This window comes from Euwallacea similis, chromosome 4 (genome assembly GCF_039881205.1).
Source record: "Euwallacea similis isolate ESF13 chromosome 4, ESF131.1, whole genome shotgun sequence".
In the NCBI taxonomy this organism is placed as follows: domain Eukaryota; kingdom Metazoa; phylum Arthropoda; class Insecta; order Coleoptera; family Curculionidae; genus Euwallacea; species Euwallacea similis.
The window spans coordinates 7,721,776-7,748,329 of NC_089612.1; the positions used below are offsets into that span (position 1 = coordinate 7,721,776).

The window sequence follows — 26,554 nt, forward strand, 5'->3', positions numbered from 1 at the left end:
GTAAAGCTATATATCATCTGCGAATGCTACGGCAATGAATCATTCATGTCTCGTTGATCAATAAATCAATAAAATTCAAATTAAAATTTCAGTGTAAATAAATCCCGCAATCCAAGATCCAAGTAATAGAGAAAGAGATTGCCAATGAAGATGTCTGTGTGTTTAGTATGGCGAAAATAAGAACTTACTGTCATCGCTTTGCGGTGCTGACAAAATTGCACTGTGTTTCTTCTTGACTTCCTCCACATTTGCTTGAACTTTATTGATCATCTCACGTATGTCTTCTACCTATATGAGAAAAATAAAATAAGTATTTTTTAGATCTCTCTACGACTTATACTTACTTCTTGAAAAAACTGATTCATGACTTCGCCATCTCGGCCTTCCACCGTGACGGCGACGTCATCCGTTCCCACGTCATCGTCGTCACTTTGAGCCTAGGAAAAGAAACAATTTTGTGAAACGAAAATCATTACCTACGTATATTAACATAATCAAAATGAGGTGTTGGATAAAGGGTAAAATGCCTGATGGTTTAAGCCTTTAATGATTGAAGACATTTAATCTAATTAGGTAGGATCAAACAGGATTATTTTTGGTACATCCTATTATATGCATATCATTATTCGCTAATGGAAATTATACAAAATTATAATTTTCTTGATTCACATATCTACTGAGACTTAAAACAAAGATACATAACAGTATAAAATATGGTAAATTTAACTGTAAAAATTGACAATTCTGGCAATGGGGTGACAAAATTGTATGTTACGTCTAATTTCATTAGGATATTGCTTGAGTGTGTAATTTTAGTCATTTCCTGCGACTTGAAATTTTTATTTTAGCATTTTGGTCATTAATCAAGTAAAAACGGGGGCGTGTCATTAAAAAATATATAAAAAAACAAGTCAGTTGAGTTTTTTTTAATACAATGTAAAAAGGTTACAGGCAATTGAAATGGTATCGATTTGCATGAATCGCACTATACCTACTAATAAAAAATAATAAAATGTAAAATATTAAAATTTATACCCGTTCGCACGTACAATAGTTACTTATAGCGCTCTACCCTCTGCCCAGACTGAGCTTCTAAAAACATATACCGTACATATTGTAAAGTTATTTGACTCATTAAATTTTCCTAATTACTACTGGATGCCTAAAAATTCACCTAAAATTCTCCAGATCCGCCTAAGTTCTTTTAAATTTACATACAGTCCCAATAGGTGTACACGGAAATTCACTAGTGATTTTTCCCTCGTTCTAAAAATTCTACGAAATGTTTTCACCCCGTATCCAGGATGTTCCACATCAAAAAAGATATTATACATATTGTAACTCGTATGTCGAATCATATTTTAACAGTGCTTTTAAATTTCATATGTAACAATAATAGCTATTATCAATATATGAAATAAACTTGGGATGATGTGCAAAAAAGGGATATTTGTAACGACTTTGAACACCCTGTACAATATTTTTTACTACTGAGTTTAGCCGTTCATTTCTTTAATCTTTATATTTGATTTAACAAATCAATAACATATTCCTGTTCCCACAATAAAAAATAAAAAGCAGATATTTATCGAAATTTTATAGTACTATTTCCAAAATTATGGGAAAGCTTGAAAATTCAAACAATTTTGGAAATTTAAATATTAAAAATTCGAAGTTTCAAAATTTTGACACAGACTTTTAGAATTTCAAAATTTTGAAAAAATGTATTTAGAAAAAGATAGATTTTTTAAATAATAAGAAAACAAAAAAAAATCCTGATCTTCCTGGTTCCCCATTCTTCTGATTGTCATTTTGTTGGCCATTACGTTACGTAACATTTTTTTCTCAGATCTGGTCCTTCTTCAGAACCCCCTTATAAAGTTGGCCACAGTATACTTACTGAGGTGCATACCCGAGTGTATACCTACATAGAAGGGATACAGTTAAGTGATGTAATACAGGATGACCCAATAGTGTATGAGCGAAGATTCGAATGAAGGATAAAAAATCATTTAAATGCAAAGGTTTATCAGTTATTTTAGATGCTATTTAAAACCTAAAAATATTTTTTTAACCCTAAATTAATACTTTGTGCAATATACAAAAACGAATTTATTTAAGCCAGATATCTTGATCATCTTGATCTTGATATATCCAGAGGAAGGGTGTTTTGCATTTTAAGGTATTATTTAAGGTAATTACACCTAGTTTCGATTAAGAGAGACGTGATATCATGAAGGATTAAGCAGGTGACCGAACTTGAACTTCTTAGATTTTTTTGGGGGATTGTATTAAGTACAGTCATAACAAAATATCAAAATAATTATATATCTGTCGAAGTTCTTATTGACAAAATAAATACTGTGGTAAGAACTATTCAATGGAAAGTAATGTCTAATATCCGACAGGAGCTTTTTCACCGTCTAAGACACGGCAAAGCTGTAAATGGAGGTTATTTTGAACAATTGTAAACTTCCGCAAAAACCGATTTATATTGATACATTACGTCTTTAATATAACCCTCATGAATAAAAACTAACGGATTCAAATCTGGTGATCTTGCCGATCACTATGAATCATGTCTTTTCTAATCTAAACTAGATATCACTGATTACCTTATAACACAACAAACACCTTTAGTTTGTATCAGACGATAAAATGATGTGACCTAATCAAATGATTTTGACCTTGAATATTTCAATAAGTATCAAGTTTAGCTATAGATAATGCTAGATAAAATAAATCTGGGCTTATCTACAGCATTCAACATAGAAAAGAAAAACGGGGTGGTTTACCTTTAAATAAAAAAACAAAACTCATAGTTGTATGAGTTTTTTGGCTCATCCTGTATAGTTCAAAATAGTTTTAAAATGTGCAAAACATAACTAAATCGACGCGCCCAAGGGGTTTTATTAAATTAACTTTTTGATTAAATATAATATATATATATATATATATATAAATATATATATATATATATATATAAGCCTGCGGACTTTGAGAAATTTTTCGGATTATATGTTTTTCTCGTGTATTTGAGAAAATGGAATCTCTACGGAGAAGATTATTGATATATTCTCTCCTATATTCCATAATAAATCACAACCCTGTTTTCTTAGGCATATTTTTTAATATTCTTATAATTTATATTATAGAAGAGAATTTTAGAGAAGACATTTTTCTTGAAATCAAATTATCATGTACATTTTTTACGAATGTCAATTTTTTTTTTCTTGAAAACTTAAGATTTAGAATAGTAACTAACTGTTTGAAAGATATGACTTTTGGAAGTACAGAGATTGCTATATTTCAACCATCATTATTTACAACTATTAAAATTGTGACATTTCAAAAAATATCAAAATATACTGTGTGTTTTATTACAAACTTTGCAGTTGCTATTGGTTTTAGATACATTTAACATCCCTGCACCAAAGAAAAAACTACTCCCATAAGATAAAATATGACTTACTGTGGTCATATACTAAAGTTAAGGAAGTTGTCTTTTTTAATTTCCTAGACATATTTAATATACCATCACCTGAATCACCTTGTGTGTAACTGTAATTACTTTCTGCCTAAATTGGACTATACCATTAATTTGCCTTAAAAGCGGGGTTGGGAACCCCGCCTTAATTGCGCCATAATAGCACCTTTTCTAAAAAAAGTAGATTTGTGAGTAGGGATAGCAAAATAAGCTGCTAAATTTGTATCGTTTCCCCTAGTTGATCAAAAAGTCTGTAATGTCCTGGGTAGCGCTATTTGAGGAACTCCAAATTTGAATTTGAAATCACACCTTACATACATTATTGAGACAACCAGATAATGGAAGCACAAACAATCAAGACTTTACTTTATCTTGAAGATTGTCTGTGACTTTAGGGACTTTATTTTCAATGGAAATAGATTTCCTAATATGTTATATTAATAGGTATTGTGAATCTGTAATGATAGATCGATTGACTTTTTCCTACCAAGCTCAAGTTGGTATAACTATCAAAGCATTGTGGCAATAATTTTTTTTATCTTTCATTTCTTCACAACCAATTCTTATTAATGATGGATTCTGTTGAATTAGGTGTATTCTTTATTACCTTCTCTATATACTAAAAGGGGGATTGCTTAGGAAGCAGGTAGAAAAAACAAGAAAATTAATACTAAAAATCAGCAGCAATTAAACAGTCACAAACTTTTTGAGAAGGATACTATCTCCATGCGTCCATAGTCTGAAATGTTTTCTCAAGATTTTGGAGGGATAACCTTAAAAGTTTAATCAAAGGCCGTGTAATGTTAAGGGGTCAATTCGGCCCTCACGAGCGATCAATCTGGAATTTTTACCAATTGTCCCTATCACTCAAAGGACTTACCACATAAAATTTTAACTTCTTAAGTCTCACCATTCAAGGATAGGACGGGGTTGAGGGTGAAAACTTTAAAACGCCATATTTCGGGAACTATTCATCGTACAGCGTGGGGCAAAATGGTCCGCCCTTCAGTAACTACCTTCTTATTTTCATATACTTGTAAATTTATCGGTTGATGCCAAAGGGCCAAAATCTCAAAAAAAAACTTAGGTGATTTTAGAGGAGGTTGCAAGTCTAAATCCATATAATTCATATAACTAACGCGACGGAAAACAGCACCAACACCAAATGACGTCGCTATACAATATATACGGCATAGAGCCTCTAGAGCTGCCCTCTAAAGTGATGGACAAGTAAGCATAATTATGTACCTAGAAAGAAAGGAAGAAATTCAATGTTTTTGAGAACACTGGTTATTATTCAGGGAGGGTGGTGACGTCAGCGTCTTCATCCGTATCGCTGTCTTCTAGGACGCCTACGAAATCAGTGGTCTTAAACATGTTGATCAAAATCTCGGCCGGGTTGATAATTCGGGCTAAGTAACGAGCATGTGATAAATGATAAATAATTACAGCCGCATGAGAACAACAACCGACAGTACGTTTTCCATTCGCGCAATCACAGCAATAGCAATAGCGACGTACCGAGTGAGCCAAGAAGGTGGCTCGCCCTTATGACTTTTTTGTTTTTAAACTTAGAAAGTTGAAATTTGGAAGAAAGCTATATGACAGTAGAGCCGATTGATTGACATTAATGACATATCTATATATCCCTCTATATATATATATATATATATATAGAGGGGGAGTTTTTTAAGCGTGTCACGTAAATATCTCTGAAGTTATGAGTTTTAGAAAAAAAAGGTTTCAAATAAAAAAGGGATTATATGAAAGGGGAAAACTTTTGGCATCATCACTGTTTCGATTCAAGGTCATCTTCAGGCTCTAATCAAGGTCAACTTTGTTTTTTCAAATGGGAACCCCACATTTTTTTGACAGATTCTGATTTGTTGTTCAAAACAAACATGTTTTTACTTGAAACATTTTTTTATTCATTTCATAGTTTTGGCACAAATTGACATTTTTAAAGAATTTTGTTCTAACGAAAATGCTTGTATCGATACATTCAAGAGAAGAAATTTTAAAAAAACATAATTTTTAAACAATTCAATCAAATAAGTGTTCTACTTCAATGCATTTAGCGATCCTCATTTTGAATGACTGTTGGATATTCCAATGTTTTCCATCATGCAAGAGAGCTCTTTCGATGTGATTTCAGAAATATTTGAATATACCTTGATCTTCATTAAATCTTCCTCAAAAAATGAGTCGAAGATGATGTGACTTCTACAGCATCTATTGCCGACTAAGCCTTCTTGGGAATCAACATTAAATTGGAAGTTGTATTACCACCACAAATGATGCAATATTTGTGAGTTGCAACGGTGCGATCGATTTCCAGACTAACTAATTCTTCGGCCTGTTCATTAGATGTTAAATTATATTTAACTTCAGGATCACGTGTATCGTCTGTTTCGGAATCATCGCTATCCTCGCTGATATTAATCCGAATCGACTCTTCCATCACGGGATTTTGAGTGATGTCATTTGGAAGTCCAGCGTTTTGCTGAATTGGGACTAGCATTCTTTGCTTTTTATAAAAGCAAATGCGACAATATCCGCACACGGTGCGATTCTGTTGAACTGCAACACAGAATACTTTTGAGTATAAACGGGCGTCTTCAGGCGTGTTGATACATTTTGATTCTCCAGGCACGTGAACAAATGATACACTTAACATTCAGCGACGCTGATGTGGAAGGTAATGAATCATTAGATTCCATAATTTAAAATAAATAATCATAAATTTTAAAAAACTGCGAAAAATTAATCGAAAATTTCCAAGTAAATATACACACCAGGTACATACCACTAGGCACAATAGTTTATTGCTATGTGTACAGGTATACTAAGGCGATAAGTGAGAAAAAATCATTTATTGCGATAAATACTGTTTTTTTTTGCATCGTGGTCTGCGTATACTTTGAATCGTTATATCCCAAATACTGAATTTGGTACAAATCTGATTCAACGTGGATAGATACTTCGAGAGGTCCTCTACACAGTGTGCAAAAATGGTTAGTGTACCAAAGTGCAAACTCCTCTAAAATCACCAAGTTTTTTTTTTTTTAGATTTTGGCCCTTTGGCATCAACCGATAAATTTACAAGTATATGAAAATAAGAAGGTGGTTACTGAAGGGCGCACCATTTTGCCCCACGCTGTACGATGAATAGTTCCCGAAATATGGCATTTTAAAGTTCTCACCCTCAACCGTCCTACCCTTGAATGGTAAGACTTAGGAAATTGAAATTTTATGTGGTAAGTCCTTTGAGTGACAGGGACGATTGGAAAAAATTCCAGATCCATCGCCTGTGGGGGCCGAATTGACCCCTTAACCTTACTCGGCCTTTAAAATTTTCCAAATATGGGAGGAAGGGAAAACATGCATTTTAACATCTTACAAGGTGATTCATGGAAATTATATCTTTCCCAAGGTGTTTAATAACGAGTTTCATCCTTAATTTTTTCTTTGTGCCTACTTAGATATTTTAGACATACAGATAATTGCCAATTTCAAAAACAAAAAAAAAAGGTAAGGAGGGTAAGATATGTAAGATTCTGATATACCTATAGGATCAGATAAATTTTTAAAATGTTCCTGGAAATACTTTTGAATTTAAAGATTGTTACTCTAGAGCCATTTTATTTCTCACTACATTTTCTTTTATTAAGTCTTTTAACTGATTTATATTTCTACTGATAATTTTTATGAAAATTACTTACATAATAAAAATTACAAAAATAAAAAAATTACTGTTCCTAAGTTCGAAGCTTCTACTTATAGGTACTCTTCCTCCAAAAGAAGATGTAACTAAGTAAGTATAGAGGAGGGTTCACTTGTGATTAGTAAAGCAGTAATAATGTAATTAAGCATTTTATATAATTTATGCAAATAATTTAATAAATAAGGGTAAATTAAAAATGTATTTGAAGTTTACAAAATGGGGTGGAAAGGAAGGTGTTTTTCTACAAACAGATAATTGTTTGTATTATAAAAAACAACAGGTGAGGCAGGTAAGGTATGTAAGATTCCGAGATACCCAAAGAAACACATTGACTTTAAAAATGGACCTGGAAGAACTTTTGGATTTCTGTTTAAGGTTTTTCACCCCAGAACCACTTTGTTATTAGATTTTGGTTTTTTAAATTTATTTATACTTCTGGGAAATAATTTCTTCAAAAATGCATTATCAAGGAGGTACCTACATGATGAAAATTACAAAAATAAAAAGTTGTCATCCTAAAGTATCAAGTTTTTCTTTTCGACATGTAACTAAGGTATCTGGGGAGGATTCGATTGAGATTCAGTTATACATTATTTATGGAAATAACTTATGGAATTATCAAATAAGAATAAATTAAAATTAAATTTAAAAGTTAAAAAATGGGGAAGAAGGGGAAGCTAATGCATTTTGACATACTACAGGGTGGGGCTCGACTTTTGACAAACAGGTCTATGAAAAATTTCCCCAAACCACTTAAATATTTTAGGGAACTTAGCAACACTTGTTGAGATTTCACATTCATAAATAACTAAATGAACTTCCGAAAACGAGACATTTAGAGTCCCAGATGTACAGAGTTATCGTACAACAATTTGCGATAACCCCAGTGACACAGATTTTCATTGAAATGAAATTTCCTGCAGTTAATGAATCAAAGCAGGATCGGTGCAACTTTGACGAAGCATAACGAAATGGGGCTTACCGCTACAAGAGCAGCTAATCTATCCTTGGTCATTTTGATCCGGTTTTAGTTTCACACACACTGCAATAAAGGTTCCCAAAATAATCCCATTCAAATAGTTTTACACGAACGACAACGAGAAACTAGACCCCGATATATCTACCGATCCGGAGGAGACGGCCACCACACAGAAATCGATAGAGTTCTGCAGTGCTGTCCCTGGACAGCGCATGTTCCTGTGACGTCAGACTTTTTGCGTGACGTAACGTTATAATTTTTGCGGATTTTTTACTTTTTACCAAAAAATAATAAGCCATTCTCGCCTAAAGGAGGCTGGATAGCAATTTCTTGAATTTAGGCCTATATCTAAAGAGATTTTCGAATTAAAGTCCTTTTCCTAGCCGAAACGGTTTTACAACGGCAACCACTCGTCCTCATACACTTGCGAACGCCATTGTGATCCATAACGACTTTGCAAGCTCTGAGGAATTATCGGTGAATCTCTGTGCCATCGCAAATTTTTGAGCGTTTTTACTAAACGGGTAAGTGGTTTTCTTTACTTGTTTCATTTCTGTGTAAGTATTTTTGCGATACCGTGATTATTTGCGAAAATATTCATTGTTGAAGTCTTTCCTTGGATGTCAAATTCCTGTGAGACGTTTTTACCGCCATTTACTCGCTTCAAAATTGAAAAACACCCCAACCTCTATTTATTCCGAACTAATTTGAACCTCAATTTATACCGGCTTTACCGGAGTTTTCGACTTTTAAGGGTAACTTCACTAATAAGTTGAGAAAATAGTTAAAATTAGCTTTTCGGAGAAATTCCATAACATAACCTCATTGTTTTTAGGCAACAGTCGCAAGCCATGGCCGCTGAACAAGATTTACCGACATTTAAATGCGTTCTAGTGGGTGACGGGGGTACCGGCAAAACCACCTTTGTAAAACGGCACTTGACTGGTGAATTTGAAAAAAAATATGTTGCCACCCTCGGTGTTGAGGTCCATCCATTGGTGTTTCATACCAACAGAGGCGCCATCAGATTCAATGTATGGGACACGGCTGGCCAAGAGAAATTCGGAGGCCTACGAGATGGATATTACATTCAAGGACAATGTGCCATTATTATGTTTGATGTTACATCCCGAGTAACTTACAAAAATGTACCAAATTGGCATAGGGATCTAGTCCGAGTATGTGAAAACATTCCTATTGTGCTCTGTGGAAATAAAGTTGATATTAAGGATCGAAAAGTCAAAGCGAAAAGCATTGTATTCCATAGGAAGAAAAACTTGCAGGTAAGTCTTGTTATTGTTTGTTTTTAAGGTAAGTAAGGAAATTCCCTCCAAAATTCATTTAGGGAAATTTTGCTTCAACATATTTTTTACAAGGTCTATGATCAGTAGGTTCAGGCTTATCTAAATTTATTTTGTTAAATTTTTAATGCATTGTCAAATGTGCCTGTTATTTCTAAATTCAAAAAGAAGGGAGGCTTTCATTAACTTTCTGGACATATTACTTATAATTTAACATCTACCAAAAGAGTTATGACAAAGCACTATTTTTCTCAAATATTTTTAATACAATTATATACTTTTTATAGTTTTTTTGAATGATATATGTAATATAAATTCTAAGCTAGTCCTGTATAAGAAGTTTATTGAAAACAGCAAAAAATTTTGTGTTATGATCTTGAAAAATAATTTATTTTAATGTTTATTCATTCAGTATCCATATTTTCTGCTTTGGCTAAAGAATAATGCCACAGAAGAAGGCGGTATATAAATTTATCTCTCATTAATTCATTCAGGAGCTTTTTGTAATGAGTTTTGGAATGACAACCCTAAAACATATTATCTATTTCCAGATAAAGTCTTTAATGATGGTTTCATCATAATTTCCATAAAAAATAATGATTATTTGTACAAGTGGGCTTTGAACCCATCTGACCTTTAATCATAATGTTGTCAAGGGATTTATTGATTCAAGATGATAATCACTTGAAAAGAATAACTTGAATCAAGAGAAAATCATTTAAACCATATGCAATAAGCGTCCATCATCCCCAATTCTTTCAGATTTTTATGACATTCCATTCATTGCTAATAGAAAACTGTCATACTGAAAAAAAATCTTTATCAAGTTACATTAAATACCAATGATTTAAAATCTACTTGCTAAAAACGTTACATTTTATCCAGGAGACCAAAACTCTTTTAATATCAGAGATTTTAAAGTAAACTACAAAACAAAATGTTATGAGATGTACCTCAGATATGTTTCAAAAAGATTTTTAGGTGCTTAGGCTGTTGGGGATTCCAAAATGTAGGGGAAAACATGATATTCTTGGTTCACTTAGTAAACCGTGATTTCAATGAAAGTGGCCGACTTTCTTTTGCTAAAAATGTAGGGATGTGGAAGTCACTAATGTAAAATAAAAGTCTTAGAAATGATTTAGCCTTAAAATGTTTGTTTAGTTTTAGTTCTGCGATAGTTTTGTCTAAGAAACTCACAAAGTTCTTAAAAACAAAAAAAAATCTTATAATAAAACTGTATGATCAAAATATTTAGTTAAAACTAAGTAATAAAGTTATAATTTTTGATAATTATTTCTACCATTACATTAACAACTAATCAAGGTTCTAGTGAACTTCAAATGCGACCAATAACCAACATGATTAAACTTATCAGCTTTTGGTAAAGTTTAACGGTGATAAATGTAGTCAAAAATTGATACAATGGTTGTAGCTTGAAACACTAAAACAAATTGATAACACCGCTAACGGCTATAAAAATTCCAGCTTTTTCCTAATTTATCCTACTACGTCTTTTATTTGAAATCTAACATGAACTCTGCATTACACTATTTAGCTACATATTCTACCTTATTTATTTCGTTTATTCTTTTTCAGTATTACGATATTTCCGCAAAGTCCAACTACAACTTCGAGAAACCTTTCCTGTGGTTGGCCCGCAAACTCATTGGAGATCCCAACTTAGAATTCGTAGCCATGCCCGCTCTTGTTCCTCCAGAAGTCCAAATGGATCCTCAATGGCAACAACAGATCGAAAAAGATCTCGCTGAAGCTCAGAATACTGCCTTACCCGATGACGACGAAGATCTTTAAACTTTAATCTTTAAACTGAAGAAAATATGCAATATTACGATTAATATATTGCATATTTTCTTTAACGGTAAAATGTTTGTGTTTCTAAGTTTTACTGAAGATTTAATGGTTATCAACTCTTTATGTTGAGTCAGTATGCACTTATAAGTTCCAAACCTTGTCACACATTTTATAATTCATTTTTGCTTTTAAAATTTAAAAACTGACGGAAGGCTGTATTTAAATTTACCTAATGCATTAATGGTTTTGAGTTAATACACTTCGTGAGTGAATGGTTCAAAGTTGATGTTCAATATTACGTTATAGTTGATAATGTGCGTGGTGTAATTCTTGAAATTGTTAAGTCTGAATGTCGCTCCTGGTTAGAGTCGATCAACTAAATATAAATATACCTAATATGCGTTAAGAATTTAAATAATCTCTTTTCTTATTTTTGTCACATCCCAACTGTAATAAAATATTTTTTGGCATATTTTATGTTATTTTATTATCGTTGGTTTGCTCGTAAATTGTTTGGTTGGCTGAGACCCGACCCATAAAGAAGAGTTCCATTTCGCAACTAAGGAAGTACATACGTTTATTTCCCTGCTCTGTGAATAACTCTTTGATCCTATAAAAAAAATGGTGTGTATAACTCATAGATATTTGTGTATTCCGTGAAATGTAAGTTGGTGAATAAGGGTTCGATTTTAATTTATAATCAATAGCCCTGTACTGTGGTGTGCCTAATATGGCACTGCCGCGTTTTTCTTAAATACAGTATTGTAACTGCAGCTGTCCTCTATCGGTAAACAATTTACTAATAAAAACTGGAATAGATATAAGAAGCCTGCCGGTAGGAGACTGTTGTTGCAAATACTGATAATTCGATTAAAAATTATCCTTAAATCTAAATCATGATCAGAGATGATCATGGGAAGTAAATAATTCCATTTCATACAAAATCAATGCAAAATTCCTAAACTATGACAAAATCTACATAAGGAATCTACCCAATAGCATGAGAGAAGTTCGCTTTCCAACACAAGATGCCGTAAGTAGCATTATATCAAACATCAACCTGCGTAGGCAACCGAATTTACAGATTCGGGCACTCTAGAGAAGAAAAAAGTTTATCGATCTTTTATAATAGCAAATCCAATGTTGCCATATATCTTGAGTTGTTTTTCCTACCCCTATCTTTATTAGATTTTATGTGCCGGAGTGTCTTTGCTTCTTACTACTATTTCCAGTGGCGTTCGTGTATACGTATAAAATTACACATTTCCAGTGCGATGAGTACAGGGTGGCTCGTTCAAAACTGGCTATGGCCTTATCTTAAAACAGAGGTCCTCAAACTTGAGCCGCATGTGTATATATAAAACTATGCGCGCCAGATTTTAAGTTTTATATGAAAATAATATTAATAAAATTATTTGTTTAATTTTTTTATTATTTATGAAGATCAATAAAATTATTAAACAAAAATACAAATAGAAACCAATATTTAATGCGATTTATGTGTTTGTTGTGGAGATCTTTCAATTATTTTAAAAACGCCAATAGTTAAACAATCTTGTCCATTAGTCAGTTTTGAATGATTTTTAAAATTTTATATATTGCAATCAGGAAAAAATTTGTTCACAGACATAGGTTGTTCCAAAAATAGAAATAATTTGTTGGTTTCCTGTTCTTTTAAAAAATGGGCAACACGTAGACGAGCAGAAGGATCTTGAGGCAATAAATCTTGTACAGGAGTAAGATTAAATGGATAGAGTTTCCCCTTCTTCAGAATTTTCCAAATCGTAGGCTGAGTTATGCCTGTTGCAGTATTTAAAAGACGAGTATTTATGTCTGGATTTTCGGTCACTCTAACTAAAATTCCTCTTCCTATTCAACCGAGATACTTTTTGGAGCACTGATAGTACATTTAAAATGGAAAGATTCGGTTTCGCTTAAGCGAATATATAAATTTCTAAAAAGTTTGTGATTTAGTTGTCTTCGATTGAAATACAATTTCTAATATCTTTGAGTTGAGGCATGGCCATTGAAATTTTCTTACGCAAAAACACTAATCACATTTCTCATTTTGTTATTCGAGAACTTATTGTGACGCGATATTTTCAAAATTTTATCAGTAATAATATTTTTTACTATATTTAAAAGCAAATAACTCGTCTGTATTTACCAAATTTTTCGTATTATCAAATTTAAACATAATGTTTGGTAAATAGATTTTTCTCGAAAACGAATCAAGACATTGAAATGAAACAAGACTACATAATTAATTGAAAAATTAATGCTTTTTCAAAATTTGGAATCAAATTTCATCTTAGACACACAAGATAAAAAGTTATTAATTGTAAATTCTGTAACATAGACCGTAAGTGGTGTCCCCCATTAGCAACACAGAAATTGTAAAACGTATCTTATTCATCATCCAAAAAAAACATAACTTTACAAATTTTCAAGTGTTTAACTTAAATATTTTCAGAATAATGGCAAAAATGTTAATAAAAATTTTAATTTTCAACACCCTGTATATATCCGAAATTATCAACTTTCAGATAAGGCATATTTTCTTCCATCATCACCATTTGACGTGTAGTACCTCCAGCTTTAGGTTGGCTCATTGTTAATGAATCACCCTGTATAAAATATCCTGGCACAAACACATACTTGTGTATATCGTTGACGAAGGGGGTTAACTACAACATACGTATTTCAATGCATTGATATTTATAGCTTTGATAGCAACTTAGTAAATCCCCGAATTTAGTCATTTCTGGGAACCCCCAATAAAAGTACATTTGACAATTTGATAAAACATGAATACATTACTTTAAAATTTTCTCTACATTTCTATACGGCATTCACATTTAATATAGTGAATGTTTGTGAATTTTTTTTGTACATGAAGCATGAACAAATGTCTAGGACCGGATTTGGTCCGCGGGCCGTAATTTTGTGACCCCTACATTAGAAACTATAGAAAATCGTAAAAACGTAATAGCAAAGTTTTTCACTATATTGCCAATATGGGGTGTCCAAAATTTATTCTACATATATGAAGATCTTGATTACTAAAATAGATATATGTTCGGTTAGAAGGGAGGAGTTTTAGAGAATTTTATGAAAAACTGGTACATAATTTAAAAATTCCTGTAGGTTCTAAATTTTCCAAAAAAATGAACGAAAGTGAAACACCACATGTTTGAGTTTGTCCCGCAGCCTAAAGTGATTTTTAAGCTAAAACTTCATTAAACCTCATGGTACCTTTTTCCGTAGAATGCGGCAACGTATCAAAAACAACTACCGTCATTTGTTTCTGATTTTTGTGTGGACGCCATATTGATTTTGGTATTTTTGAAAAACAAGAAGACATGTTTTTATATCAATGCAGAAATTAAGAAGACGCATCGAGCTGTACTTGGGAGTGGTGGGCAAACCCCTCGAGCAGCTCTTATAATTTTATTTATTTTTTTATTTCTTATTTTACTATCTCCGAGGCACTCTTTGCAAAACCAGGATTTTTTATATTTCCACCAAAATGCAAGACTGAATCTTAATATATGATACATCATCGTAATAACAAAAAAGCTGATTTCAAAGATGTGAAAATTCAAGATGGCGCTCATCAGAAAAAAGCTGTTGTTGAAATTCAAAACGTCAGATTTCAAATATTACGTCGCCAAATTGTAGAAGAGGAGCACTTGCAATAATAATAAGGCGTCAATCGCTTTAAATAATAAGTTTAGGAAAATTTTAAAACGTTTTTTCAAAATATCGGTTTTCCTCCGAAGTCATCAGAATTTTTCAAATTTTAAAACAACATATTCTTGAACTCTAAATTGCACAACTTCGCCTTAATTTAACCGACCGTCTATCTCTTGTGGCTACCGAGATCCCCATGGTTAAGTTTCAGAATTGCATACCCTGTGCACGTATACTAGAATGCGGTACATTCTGGGCACTGACCAACTTCACTGGCTTCAAACCCTGTTGTATCACACTAGTTCTTTTTTTTTCTCTTTTTATAATTACACCAGTCCTTATTACGGCTTAAATGATTTTGGCAAAAATCTCTCTAGTCCAAGTTTAAATTGCTAGACTCGGCAACGCCGCGTGTGTTCGGTCGTTCTCGACAAGGCGTTGGATTTGGATTTTGTTTTGGTCATTGGCGTTCGTTCGTCATAGCTCACGGAATAGCGTTCGTCGTGTTTCCCGTGTCGGTTTCTGGTGCGGTATGTTTCGACGTCGTTCCTAGACGAGTTTTTTGTCTGTGTTATACAGTGTTCCCCAAATTTGGATATAACCGTATTATAGTGGTACGTATGCGTTTGCCAGATCAGGAATATGTATTCGCGTTTTGGTTATGGAAACCCGAAATAAAACATTTACATCAACCTCCCACACCGATCTTTTGTGTATCTGCTTAATTTTTCTGTTTTGCTCCTGCCGTTGGAATTTTTGTCCAGGGGGAGGAAAAGTAACGATGGCAACACTTGTTACAAGTGGGCAAATAAATTTTTGGTCAGAAAATATGCATAATATTAGTAGGAGTAGGCATAAGTAAGGTTACTAAGTAAGTACTTTGTGCCAGACTTGATACATTACACCACCTTGGAGCCAGGGTTGATATACAGTTACTCACAAAATTTACCGCACGTAACGTAAAAGTTAATAAATCTGTTGCAAACACGTGTTTCTACACATTTTTTTGTCTTAATAAACATCTACTGCAAAAAAGTATAGAATAGAATATGCTACAAAAAAAATCATAAAATAGTTTCTATTAAAAAACATAAATTAACAAACAATAATCAACCATAAATATAGACACAAAGCTAACTGTACAAAATACAACAACTCACTTTAACAAATTTGACGAAATTAACACTTCACAGCATCTGTTTTAGTTACAATAGCAGCCTTCAAGTTACATGGCATAGATCGTACTAACTCTTTTGTGACATCTGCAGAAATATTTTACAAGACGATGTTTCTGAATTCTAAATTACTAGAGTTGCGGCTTTAAACCTCGTTTTGGAAAATTCCCGACAAATTCTCAATCGGATTTAAATCTGGCGATTGAGGCGGAAAATTTAATAATTTTGGTACATTAAATATCAAAGATTGCTTTATAAGCCCAGTAGTGTGGTTGGGATTGTTACCCCATAACATTAAAAATCCTCCTCCTTGCTTGACTGTTTTAACAAGATTTTTGTTATAAAGCTGGTTGTTTGGTTTTCTTCTTATAATTTGCCTCTCATCTGAACCGAATAAGTTAATTTTTGTTTCATCTGTGAAATTAACGGTGACCCAGTACCCAGCAGGTTCATTTAGATATTTTTTTGCGAATCGAAAATATTTTGTCGATTAATTTTTGGTATACAAGCTGTTGTAACCGTTTTTTTCTAAGAACTTTTCGCACTTTTGCAGTTGTTTATTTTTTGGCACATTTCTGTCGTTAATTTTGGAACACTTTTTTCCGATTAATTATCATTTCACGTAAAACGAATCCTTCGTCCTTTTCAGACACAATTTTTTTCGTCCTTTTCCACATTTATTTTGTATTAATTCCTCATAGCAATATTTGCTTATAATCCATGGCACTGTGAATGTGTAAAATGAGTTATGCAAAAAAAAATTCATTTCAAATTATTTCTAATTTTTAGTTTTCTCTATTTTTTATTTATTTTATATATTTTACGAATGAAATGAAGAAAATGTGACAGCCGAATTAATAATAATTACTAATGACGTTTGGCCCATTTGTTTATTCATGACAACTGCGATTTGGAAAAACAAAATAATCACGATTTTTAAATGCAAATACCGGGAAAACGGCTAAACTAAATGTCAACATATTATATACTTTTGAAATCAGAAAGTAGAGGTCTATTCGATTTTTATAAAATATACAAGGTATTTCATTATAAATTGACCGGCTTTCTATCCTTTTTCAAATTCTGCAATATTCATCTGTTGTGTTACGTAACATTTTCTCGCGATTTAGGATAAACCCTACAGTTTTTGTATTTAATTTTTTTCTTTTTTTATAATAAAAGTAGTAGGCGCTGCCTAAATATACGGACCAACCCTGTACATACTACCTACTACCCTGATGCTAAATTTGATAAATGTATAGATTTAAGCTAAGGGTTACATTGCTAATGATTTACTCCAAAAACCTGGAAATACTGTGCAGATACTTCAAAATACTTTAAAAATACCTTCAAATGCCTCAAAACATCTTTGAAATGTCTCATAAAATCTTGGAAATACCTCAAAAATACCTAAAAAATACCTGAATGTATCTTAAAATATCTCTATTGTGTACACTAAAATACCTTAGCAAGTTACCCCAAAACTCAGTATGTTTGGTTAAAAACTATTTTCTGAATAATTCTAATCTCCATCTACCAATTTTAGCCCTCCAAATATTTTTATGATGCTCCACTGATCGTTTGTTACTTTTTTCCCTATCTATCAGCATTTTCTGGTTATTAGCAATAATATCTAGGAATGTACAAACCATTTCCATAAAAAGTGCATGTCTAGAGTAAATTTTTTGTATTTGTTTTCGACCGATAAAACTTTCATACTGTTCTTGATAATATACTTTTTTTTTCTTTTTTGGGTACCTGCTTATTTGTTGAGGCACCTATGGTACTTTGGCACCTTCTTAAATTTAACTGTATACTTGTCAATGTTACTAATCATAAATTTAATAGAACCTGGAATTTTTAATATCAGTTCCATTCTGATCTTTATCCTTTCATACTTGTCTTCATGGAAATCAGCAGTAAATATAGATTCACATAGGGCAAAAACTCTATACTGTTTTTGTTAATATGCGATTTTCCTCTTCTTCAAATTGCAAAAAAAGGGAACCTCAGAAAAACAGCTGAAGAAAACACTTGTGAAAGAATGTGGGCACACCAATGAGGGTGGGTGAAACATACCTATTTAATGAGGCAACTATGGTACTTTCATACCTCCTTAAACTTGTTCTCGTCAATGTATCTGAATTCTTTCATGCTCGTTTTCATGTAAAGCCAAAGCAAATGCAGATTCACATCAGACAAGAACCCGAGCAAGAACCAGAGAATAGACCATGATTGGTTCGATGGTCGGCAGCTGCTACTTGGACCACGCACCTGTCTGCGTTACGTTGGTAGAGATCTGAGATTTTTGTCTTTGCCTTCCGTTCGAAATTGGGTTTAAGGACCGATAGTGGCGTAGATATAGTAAATTAAATATTTTAAATTAAATACACAAGGCACCTCTGAACATAGTGCCATAAAGTCGACCACGTATTGTAGGCCCCAAAATATGCTGAAAACTTCATACAAACGTATATCGAAAGACTCTTCGTTTTCGATATACAAGGTGTAAAAGGTTGGCTCCTGAGGACGGTTTGTTATTAATATTTTCGAAACTCTTCGAGATAAATTAATGAAATTTTGTACTTTATTATAACTTTTTGTGCTCTTTCTAAATCTGAATCTGAAAAAAAGCACAACATTTCATTAATTTATCTCGAAACGTTTCGAAAATATTAATAAAAAATCATCCTCAGGAGCCAATCTTTTACACCCTGTACATCGAAAACAAAGCATTTTTCGATAAATGTTTATATGAAGTTTTAGTCATATTTTGGGACCTAGAATACGTGATTCAATTTATGACTCTATGTTCAGACATACCTTGTATATCAATAAAGCATATGTATGTACGTAAAATGTGGATCTTATATGACTAAAAATCAAGACTAATAGCAGAGTCGCTCAGATGGATTAAATAGTCTAGTAAAAATGAGCCCAGTTCAATTGAATTTGTTTAAATATCTCTATAATAATTAAACTGGTTTAACCTGGGGTTAGTATACGAACAATAATCTTAATTTTTTTATTGGCTAACTTCAGTATTTTACTCCTCAAATTCCTACAAATGTGCGTTCTTATCTCGATATTAATTGATTCCTTTGGATTCCTTCATTAAACCGAAGCGAAAGATCCTTCGTAGGTAGAAGTGCTCCCAGCTGTCGTTCTTTCTACTATAAATTTCGGTTTTAAATAAGAGAAGAGCTTGCCCAGGTTTGACCAGGTGGCAGGCGTATGAATGTTTGGTACTACCTAGAAAAAAATCTCGGTTTACCTGCGAAAGCTTAAAGGTTTGATGGCGTGCTAAAATCATTATGAGGCCCCCAGAGAGGTCCTTAGTGAAAGTATTAAAAAGTATGCCGAAAATTTACGAAGCAGAGATAAAAAACAGATTTTGATGAATATAAGCTATAGCCCTAATTTTATAAGTTTTCTTTGTTTATCCAGAAAATTCATTTTAAAACTCCACTCAATTTTCATTAAACACTTTATTGCTATTGTATCAATATCTGTATACAGTTTCGCTAAAAATAATAATTTTTTCCTTCTTAAAACTGTTTTTATTTCAAAATCCTTAAGCGCTTCCAAAGTTTTAGACGATGGTTTAAATTTAAAAGTTAATCAGTACTTAATTCGCTATCTTATTCTGTGTCTTATCGTAATTGAATCGTGGAATCATTGTTATTATTTACCATTTTTTTGCAAATGTCGATTGCTAAAATTAAAATCCCAGATGAAATTCGATTTCATTTATTGATATACAGTAGCGGACAAAAGTGGAGCAACAAACATATTTTTGAAAATATTCAAGGTTTGCTACGACTTATTCATAAATTAGTGATATCAAAATTATGTTAGGATATCTAGAAATAACGCTGCAGAAAATTATAAGTTTATTCCTGAATTCAAGGTATTTAACAACAAAAACGAATAAATGTGGCGGACAAAAGTAGAGCAACATATGAAATTTTGAATGATTATGAAAATTTTAACTAATACTTAGTAGCATTGCCATTGTTTTTAATAACTTCAATGCATCTATTCCTCATAGACTTTAATAATTTATTTATGGTTTCTTCTGAAATGGAATTCCATGCAGTTGAAATGGCGGTGAATAATTCTGCGGAGTTTCTAAATTTTTGTGGATTCTCTGTCCTTATTTTACGGTCTACTATCTCCCATAAGTTTTCTATTGGATTAAGGTCGGGACTTTGGGCAGGCCACTGCATTACATTTACCCGTCGCTCTTCCAAATATTTTTTTATTATTTTCGCAGTATGCTTCGGGTCATTGTCATGTTGAAAAATCCATGATAATGACAAGTTTTCCTCTGCAAACGGAAGCATATGATCCATTAATATCTCCAGATATTTAAACCGGTCCATAATGCCCTCTATTTTTATCAATGGTCCCATTCCAAACCCGGAAAATGATTCCCACACTAATACGTTACCCCCACCAAATTTAATTGTGCCTTTAGTGTACTTTGGCTTGTACCTTTCATTTGGAGGACGCCTGACATATCGAATTCCATCCGAGGAATACAAATTAAATTTACTCTCGTCGGAGAATAGCACAGTTTTCCATTTTTCGAAACTCCAGTTAAGATGGTCATTTGCAAAATGGAGCCGGGCCATCCTGTTCTTCTTAGAAATGAAGGGTTTTCTAGCGGGTCTGCGGGCATTCAAACTTTTTTCTTGTAAACGTCTTCGAATCAATCTTACAGAAACACCAAAGTCACTACATTCCTATGCAATATCAACTGCTGTTTTATATGGATCCCCTTTTGAAATGTTCACAATTTTTTTGTCTTGAACTCTTGTTGTCTTTCGAGGACGACCTGTTTTTGGAGGACTCACTACACTTTTGCGAATCTTGTAGGCACGCAATACTCTACAGATTATAGAGCGATTAAGATTTAATTCTCTAGCAATATCACTTTGGGACATTCTAGATTCAAACTTCGAAATAATTAATTGTTTCAATTGTACTGAGAGAGATTTACCATGAGGCATATTTGCTAGTTTTCACCAATAATACTAAACACAATAACTCAAATGTGTTTGAGAAAAAAAGACGTCAGAAAGAATTTTTATATATTGTTGCTTTACTTTTGTCCGCCACATTTATTCGTTTTTGTTGTTAAATACCTTGAATTCGGGAATAAACTTATAATTTTCTGCAGCGTTATTTCTAGGTATCCTAATATAATTTTGATATTACTAATTTATGAATAAGTCGTAGCAAACCATGAATATTTTCAAAAATATGTTTGTTGCTCCACTTTTGTCCGCTACTGTATATATCTATAATTAAAGAGAACAAACTAGGCATGGAATCAGAGGTCCTAAAGACAGGGTGTAAAAAAGGTAATTACACTTAGTAATACCCATAACTCACTATTCATTTATTTTTTACTTCTATACAGGGTCCGTCATATACATATATGGAATAATGACAATAACTCTTTAAATAATTTTCTATCAAAAAACGTTTTAAGTAAAAATTACAAGGCTAATTTGTCGTCATTTTTTGCTGGCCTTGATTTTTTTTTTATACTTGGATCTTTTTATTATTTTGCTTTTCTGACGGAATTTAATTTTTTTGAATAAAATACGGAAAATAATTTTTTTCTCGAAATTTTTCTTATATAACTACAAGAAAATTTGATATGTTTGTATGCGCAACTAAGTGTAGATTCCATAAAAGAGTTTTGAAATAAAGAGTGACATTTGAAAAATTAAAATTGGAACGTTATGGGGTGAGAAAAACAAGTTCAAAGTCATAAAAACGTGGCAACAAATTAGCTTTGTAACTTTTACTTAAAACATTTTTTCATAGAAAAATTAGCGAAAAAGTTATTGCCAATGTTCCAAATATATGACTAACCTTGTATATTTTATTTATTTATGTTTTATTTCCCTTATTTCCTAAGTTACCGTTTATGGTATTTTATTGTTTTTAACGCAAATGCTATGCGACACTCCTTTCTACTGAGAATTGCTCCGCAAATATAAAGTCAAATACTCGGATTAACTTCCGATTAATAGAATTAAAACTTGAGCATTCTGTATACGAGAAAATCTAATTACCTAAAGTGTAAAGGCGTAAAGGCGACCGTAAAAGTTAACGTGTTCAAATAAGAATAACGATATACACACGGTGTGTTAATTACTCGTTCTGTTTATTTTATTTTCCGTTAAAAAGATGCGGGTGTCAAAGATGCAGGCGGATTTATTCAGAAGGGTGGTTGATGGATGGGCAGAAGTACAGGAGGACCACGTGCTCCGATATTTAGAGTCAGTTTAACATAAAATACATAAATTCATACTTGAAGTTATGTCCCAGCCTAGTTACCGTCACGTCAAATATTGGAACATTGATTTTGTATTATTTGACCTGACTTGACAATGCGCTCCAATCTGAGTAACCGTGACTTGACAGAACGCGGTAATATGAATAACCGTGAGTTGACAGTGCGCACTAATGTGAATAATCGTGACTTGAAAGTACACGTTAATGTGAGTAATCGTGATATGACAGTGCACGCTAATGTGAACAGCAATATTTGACCTGACGGTAACTGGATCATGACCTGACTGACCACGTCAATTTTTCTTAAGTTTTTGGAACGAAATGTATACGTACACATAATTATCCGTTTTAAACTTCGAATTGAAAGTCTCTATTAAGGTTAGCAAGTTTCACATATCATCAGCATAATAAGATGTCTTCGACAATTACCCAGAATGATTTATGAGTTATTGTCTGACAGACAAACTTATAATTTCGAGAGAAGGTCAAAGACATCAGCCGCTATGTACAGCATAATTTTGACACGAAGCCTAATAGCTTCCGCTTACATTGGCAATTTATTGATGCATTTTATAATAAAGCAAGCTCATGGACTTCCTTTGTAAATCGATGTTTTCAAATGGCCAATGGCTTTGCCATAATTTTGTTTATCTCCTCTGATTTGACCCCGATTCGTTGGGAATCTCACACCTATTATTGCTGTTTACCTCTTTTCTCAACATCCTTAAAAATTGATTTTCGACAAGCTCTAGTTCTGCTTAAGACGAACATAAAATCTAAAATATTTAATAGCACGAAACTTCCTGTTTGCTCATATATGAACGCACGTTTTCCAGTCATGTGTCATCCACTTGGTCTCTCCCCTTCATTATAGGACCCCTTCGATTTATTCTCGGCAAGTTTGGCCTTATGGTGCTGTTGCGACATACAGCTTTAACACCCTGTTTTAAACTTTAGAATATGACTTAGAAAACTATAGTATAAACCTCGAATAAAGCTCTATTCTGTTATAGTAGTATGCAGTGAAATGTGTTCGGGTATTTGGTCAATTTTTAATATCATCTGGTTTTACAAAAATATCGTTTTTTCGAAAATGTCGATTTTTTTCAATATTTTAGTGTGATATATTCTCTGAAAAATATTTTTGTTCTATGTTTTAGAAAGGAAAATATCTCATAATTATCTTTTATGTACTAAAAGTCTAAGAAAATGAAAATACTAGAAGAAACTCACAAATTATAAAATATGCATAAAAGCTAATGAAGATTGCTGGGTTGAAGAGTTCGAATGTAGACAAAGGAGGCACCGAGGGGGCATAGACTCGAATGAGCTGTTAGAAACTGGGTTAAAGTACACATAGGAATGAAAAATAATCCTCGAAGAGTGGTGTGTGAAAAGCATTGTCCTAGTCAATGTCTAATTACTACATAGGGGCTCTCATATATCTTTGTTTCTACCTCGTATATGGGTCATAAAAATTTTTCTATATGGAACACAGTTTTGCAAGGCCACTAAGCGTAACATATGATTCTACATGAACAGTAGGTGTCTGTTTCACCATCTTCCCTTTTTATTTTAATGAAGGGCCCTTTGTGCGAATTTGCTACTGAATTGAAATTTGTACTGGGATTATAAGTGAAGGATTACATCAAGATTTGTGAGACATATGCAGGGTGTTATTTGAGTACTTGACTAAACTTCAAGAGGTGATCCTTTTAGTATTATAATTCTAAGATAAAAAGTTCATTTAAATATAGGTTCGGTAATGCTTCGTTTTCAAGATACAGGCTGTCAATTTTTTATATCGTTTTTTCGTAAAAATCTTAGTAATCCTTTAGCCGATTTTGTTGAAATTTGGCAGTGTTATTTATGGTTATTATTATTATTTATACGCCACTGACTTTCTTAAAGCTTTTATATTTTTTTCTCATTAAACACAGTCTTAGCCACCCAGATCACCGGATTTAAATCCGTTAGACCCGTTAGATTCGTTGGTTTTTAATAATACCCCAAGTGAAATCATCCAGTGGAGTCATAGCAGAACTAGATGGCTAAAAATTTTTAAAAAATCAGATGTTACAATGATTCTTTAGGAATAAAAAGCACCTTTTAAATATGAAATAAAAGACTCAAGTCCGAATTAAAACAAAAATCGTAATATTTAATTAGTTAAAAATGTAAGATATAGTTGTAATTGTGCTGTCAAATGTATCAAAAATGTCGCAAAGTGTGTAATACGTGGAGGTGATTGGTACACTATTTAAAGATTTAATGTGGTTTTTTTTTTTAATTTCTGTGTTAAATATTTTTTGAAAATCTATTCCGCCACTTCCTGATCTTCTGTGAGTGGAAGAAAGTAAAAACAAAAACTGCCTACAAATTGTTATTTTGATTATTCTTATGTAACTATTTACTATCCAGTTATCGACATTAAATTCATTTCGTTTTAAATAAGGACCTCACAAAACTTTAATCTGATATTTAGGCATTTATGTAAATTTTTTAAATTCCTAATGCAGTAGCGTATCTCAGTGCACTTATCTTTATAGCGTCTTTGATAAGACGTTACTAAGATATCTTGAATATGTCTGTAATTTGACAATACATAATACATGTGTTTTTTTGTTTCAGTCAGTGATATTCGGTCGCGATCATTCGCCATGCTCGCCGGAGCAGTGATTTTCGCCGTAATGGTGTTCTCAGTGTACGCAGAGGACGACACTGCAGGGCCAGTGTTCCTCAAAGAACCTCCAAATCGAGTGGATTTTTCAAATACTACAGGAGCTGTAGTGGAATGTAGTGCCAGTGGTAATCCTCCTCCAGATATTATATGGGTAAGCACCAGTTTAGATCTTGATTCTGACTTGATAATAAAGGTTGTATTCTCGCATGTTTATGCACTATTAAAATTTATATAGGGTGTGTCCAATTTAGCGTCTCCATACATATTTTATGGAAATGGAAAATAATACGAACATTTTAAACTGTAGGTCTTCAATGGTATTGGATGACTTGTATTTCAACCTGAACAAGTTCAGTTTTAAAATATTGGAATAACGAGTTATGATGTCATTAGTTGTACCAAAAGCATACCCAAATTCTGACAAAATTATGTTGATTCAAATTTTCTACACAACTTTTGTTGAAAAAATGTTTTCTTATGTATTAACATTTAAAAGTTATAAGCAAAAACGTCTTAGAAATTATCGCAAAAATATATCCAGAAATATCAGACTAGCTTTGATTTATTCCTATATCTAGTTTATTAGATCTAGTATTGCGCAGTAGTACTTAAATAACACGTTCAGACAAAACTGGATTGGCTTTAACGAGCCTGTGCAGTGGCCAGGAAATTCCCCTGACTTAACTCTCATGGACTTTTTCTTGTGGGAATTTCTTAAAAAAGAAATTCATAAAAGCGTTTCGATGAATTTGCAACACTTGAAGAAGAAAATAAGAACTGCTTGCAATGAATTGACGGAAGAAATATTGGCAAAAGCCACCGGAACGAAAGTTAGGTAAAGACTTTAAATGTGTCTTGCAGAAAGAAGTTATATCGAAAAAATGTTAAATTAAATATAATATTGGTTTAGTTTATTTTTATTAGTTAGTGTTATAAAAACTAATTTATTGTTGTTTGTTTAGTCCTTGTTGTAAAATTAAATATTTTTGCGATAATTTCTAAGACGTTTTTTATTGTAACTTTTAAACGACAAATATATAAGAAAATATTCCTTTAACAAAAATTGTGTCAAAAAGAGGATTAATATAAATTTGTCAGAATTTGGGTATGTTTCTGGAAGAAATATCATTGATGGCGTCATAACTAGTTACTCCGGCATTTTAGAAATAAACTTTTCAGATTGAAATTGAGGTAATTCAACCCCATTGAAGACCCATAGTTAATATTATTCTTATTACTTTTTACTTTCAACAAATAAGTATAGGGGTATCGTGTTTGAGACACCCTGTATATTATATATGATTGTTGCTGAATGCTTGCAGATAAAAAAATGTGGTAATTTTTATTGAAACCGTTTTTGAAATAATTGTACATTTCGGGGCTTT

General features: G+C 32.5%; 3 protein-coding genes across 47 annotated transcripts in view; 2 read left to right on the top strand and 1 right to left on the bottom strand.

The window, feature by feature from the left end:
- Positions 1 to 8,350, bottom strand: part of Syx1A (Syntaxin 1A) — a 65,502-nt gene extending 57,152 nt beyond the window's left edge. For all 8 annotated transcript variants that reach the window (XR_010752060.1, XM_066388713.1, XM_066388716.1 and 5 more), the window contains exons 1-3: positions 8,194 to 8,350; positions 345 to 437; positions 189 to 288 (exon numbers count right to left, since the gene is read on the bottom strand). Coding sequence is in view for 7 of the 8 variants with exons in the window: in XM_066388713.1 (XP_066244810.1) it covers positions 189 to 288; positions 345 to 437; positions 8,194 to 8,226 (226 nt within the window). In the remaining variant the exon portion in view is untranslated. The remainder of the gene's footprint in view (positions 1 to 188; positions 289 to 344; positions 438 to 8,193) is intronic.
- Positions 8,351 to 8,465: 115 nt separating this feature from the next.
- On the top strand, positions 8,466 to 11,775 carry Ran (RAN, member RAS oncogene family). Its single transcript, XM_066388720.1, has 3 exons — positions 8,466 to 8,714; positions 9,026 to 9,473; positions 11,088 to 11,775. Exons 2-3 carry the CDS (start codon positions 9,042 to 9,044, stop codon positions 11,301 to 11,303), a joined length of 648 nt encoding a protein of 215 aa, XP_066244817.1. The 5' UTR covers positions 8,466 to 8,714; positions 9,026 to 9,041; the 3' UTR covers positions 11,304 to 11,775.
- Positions 11,776 to 15,452: 3,677 nt separating this feature from the next.
- Dscam1 (Down syndrome cell adhesion molecule 1) overlaps positions 15,453 to 26,554 on the top strand; it is a 120,137-nt gene continuing 109,035 nt past the window's right edge. For 30 of the 38 annotated variants that reach the window (XM_066388668.1, XM_066388667.1, XM_066388670.1 and 27 more), the window contains exons 1-2: positions 15,453 to 15,610; positions 25,118 to 25,320. In XM_066388668.1, coding sequence (XP_066244765.1) covers positions 25,147 to 25,320 — 174 coding nt within the window. In that variant the 5' untranslated portion in view covers positions 15,453 to 15,610; positions 25,118 to 25,146. The remainder of the gene's footprint in view (positions 15,611 to 25,117; positions 25,321 to 26,554) is intronic. The other 8 variants (XM_066388660.1, XM_066388637.1, XM_066388658.1 and 5 more) reach the window with 2 other exon arrangements.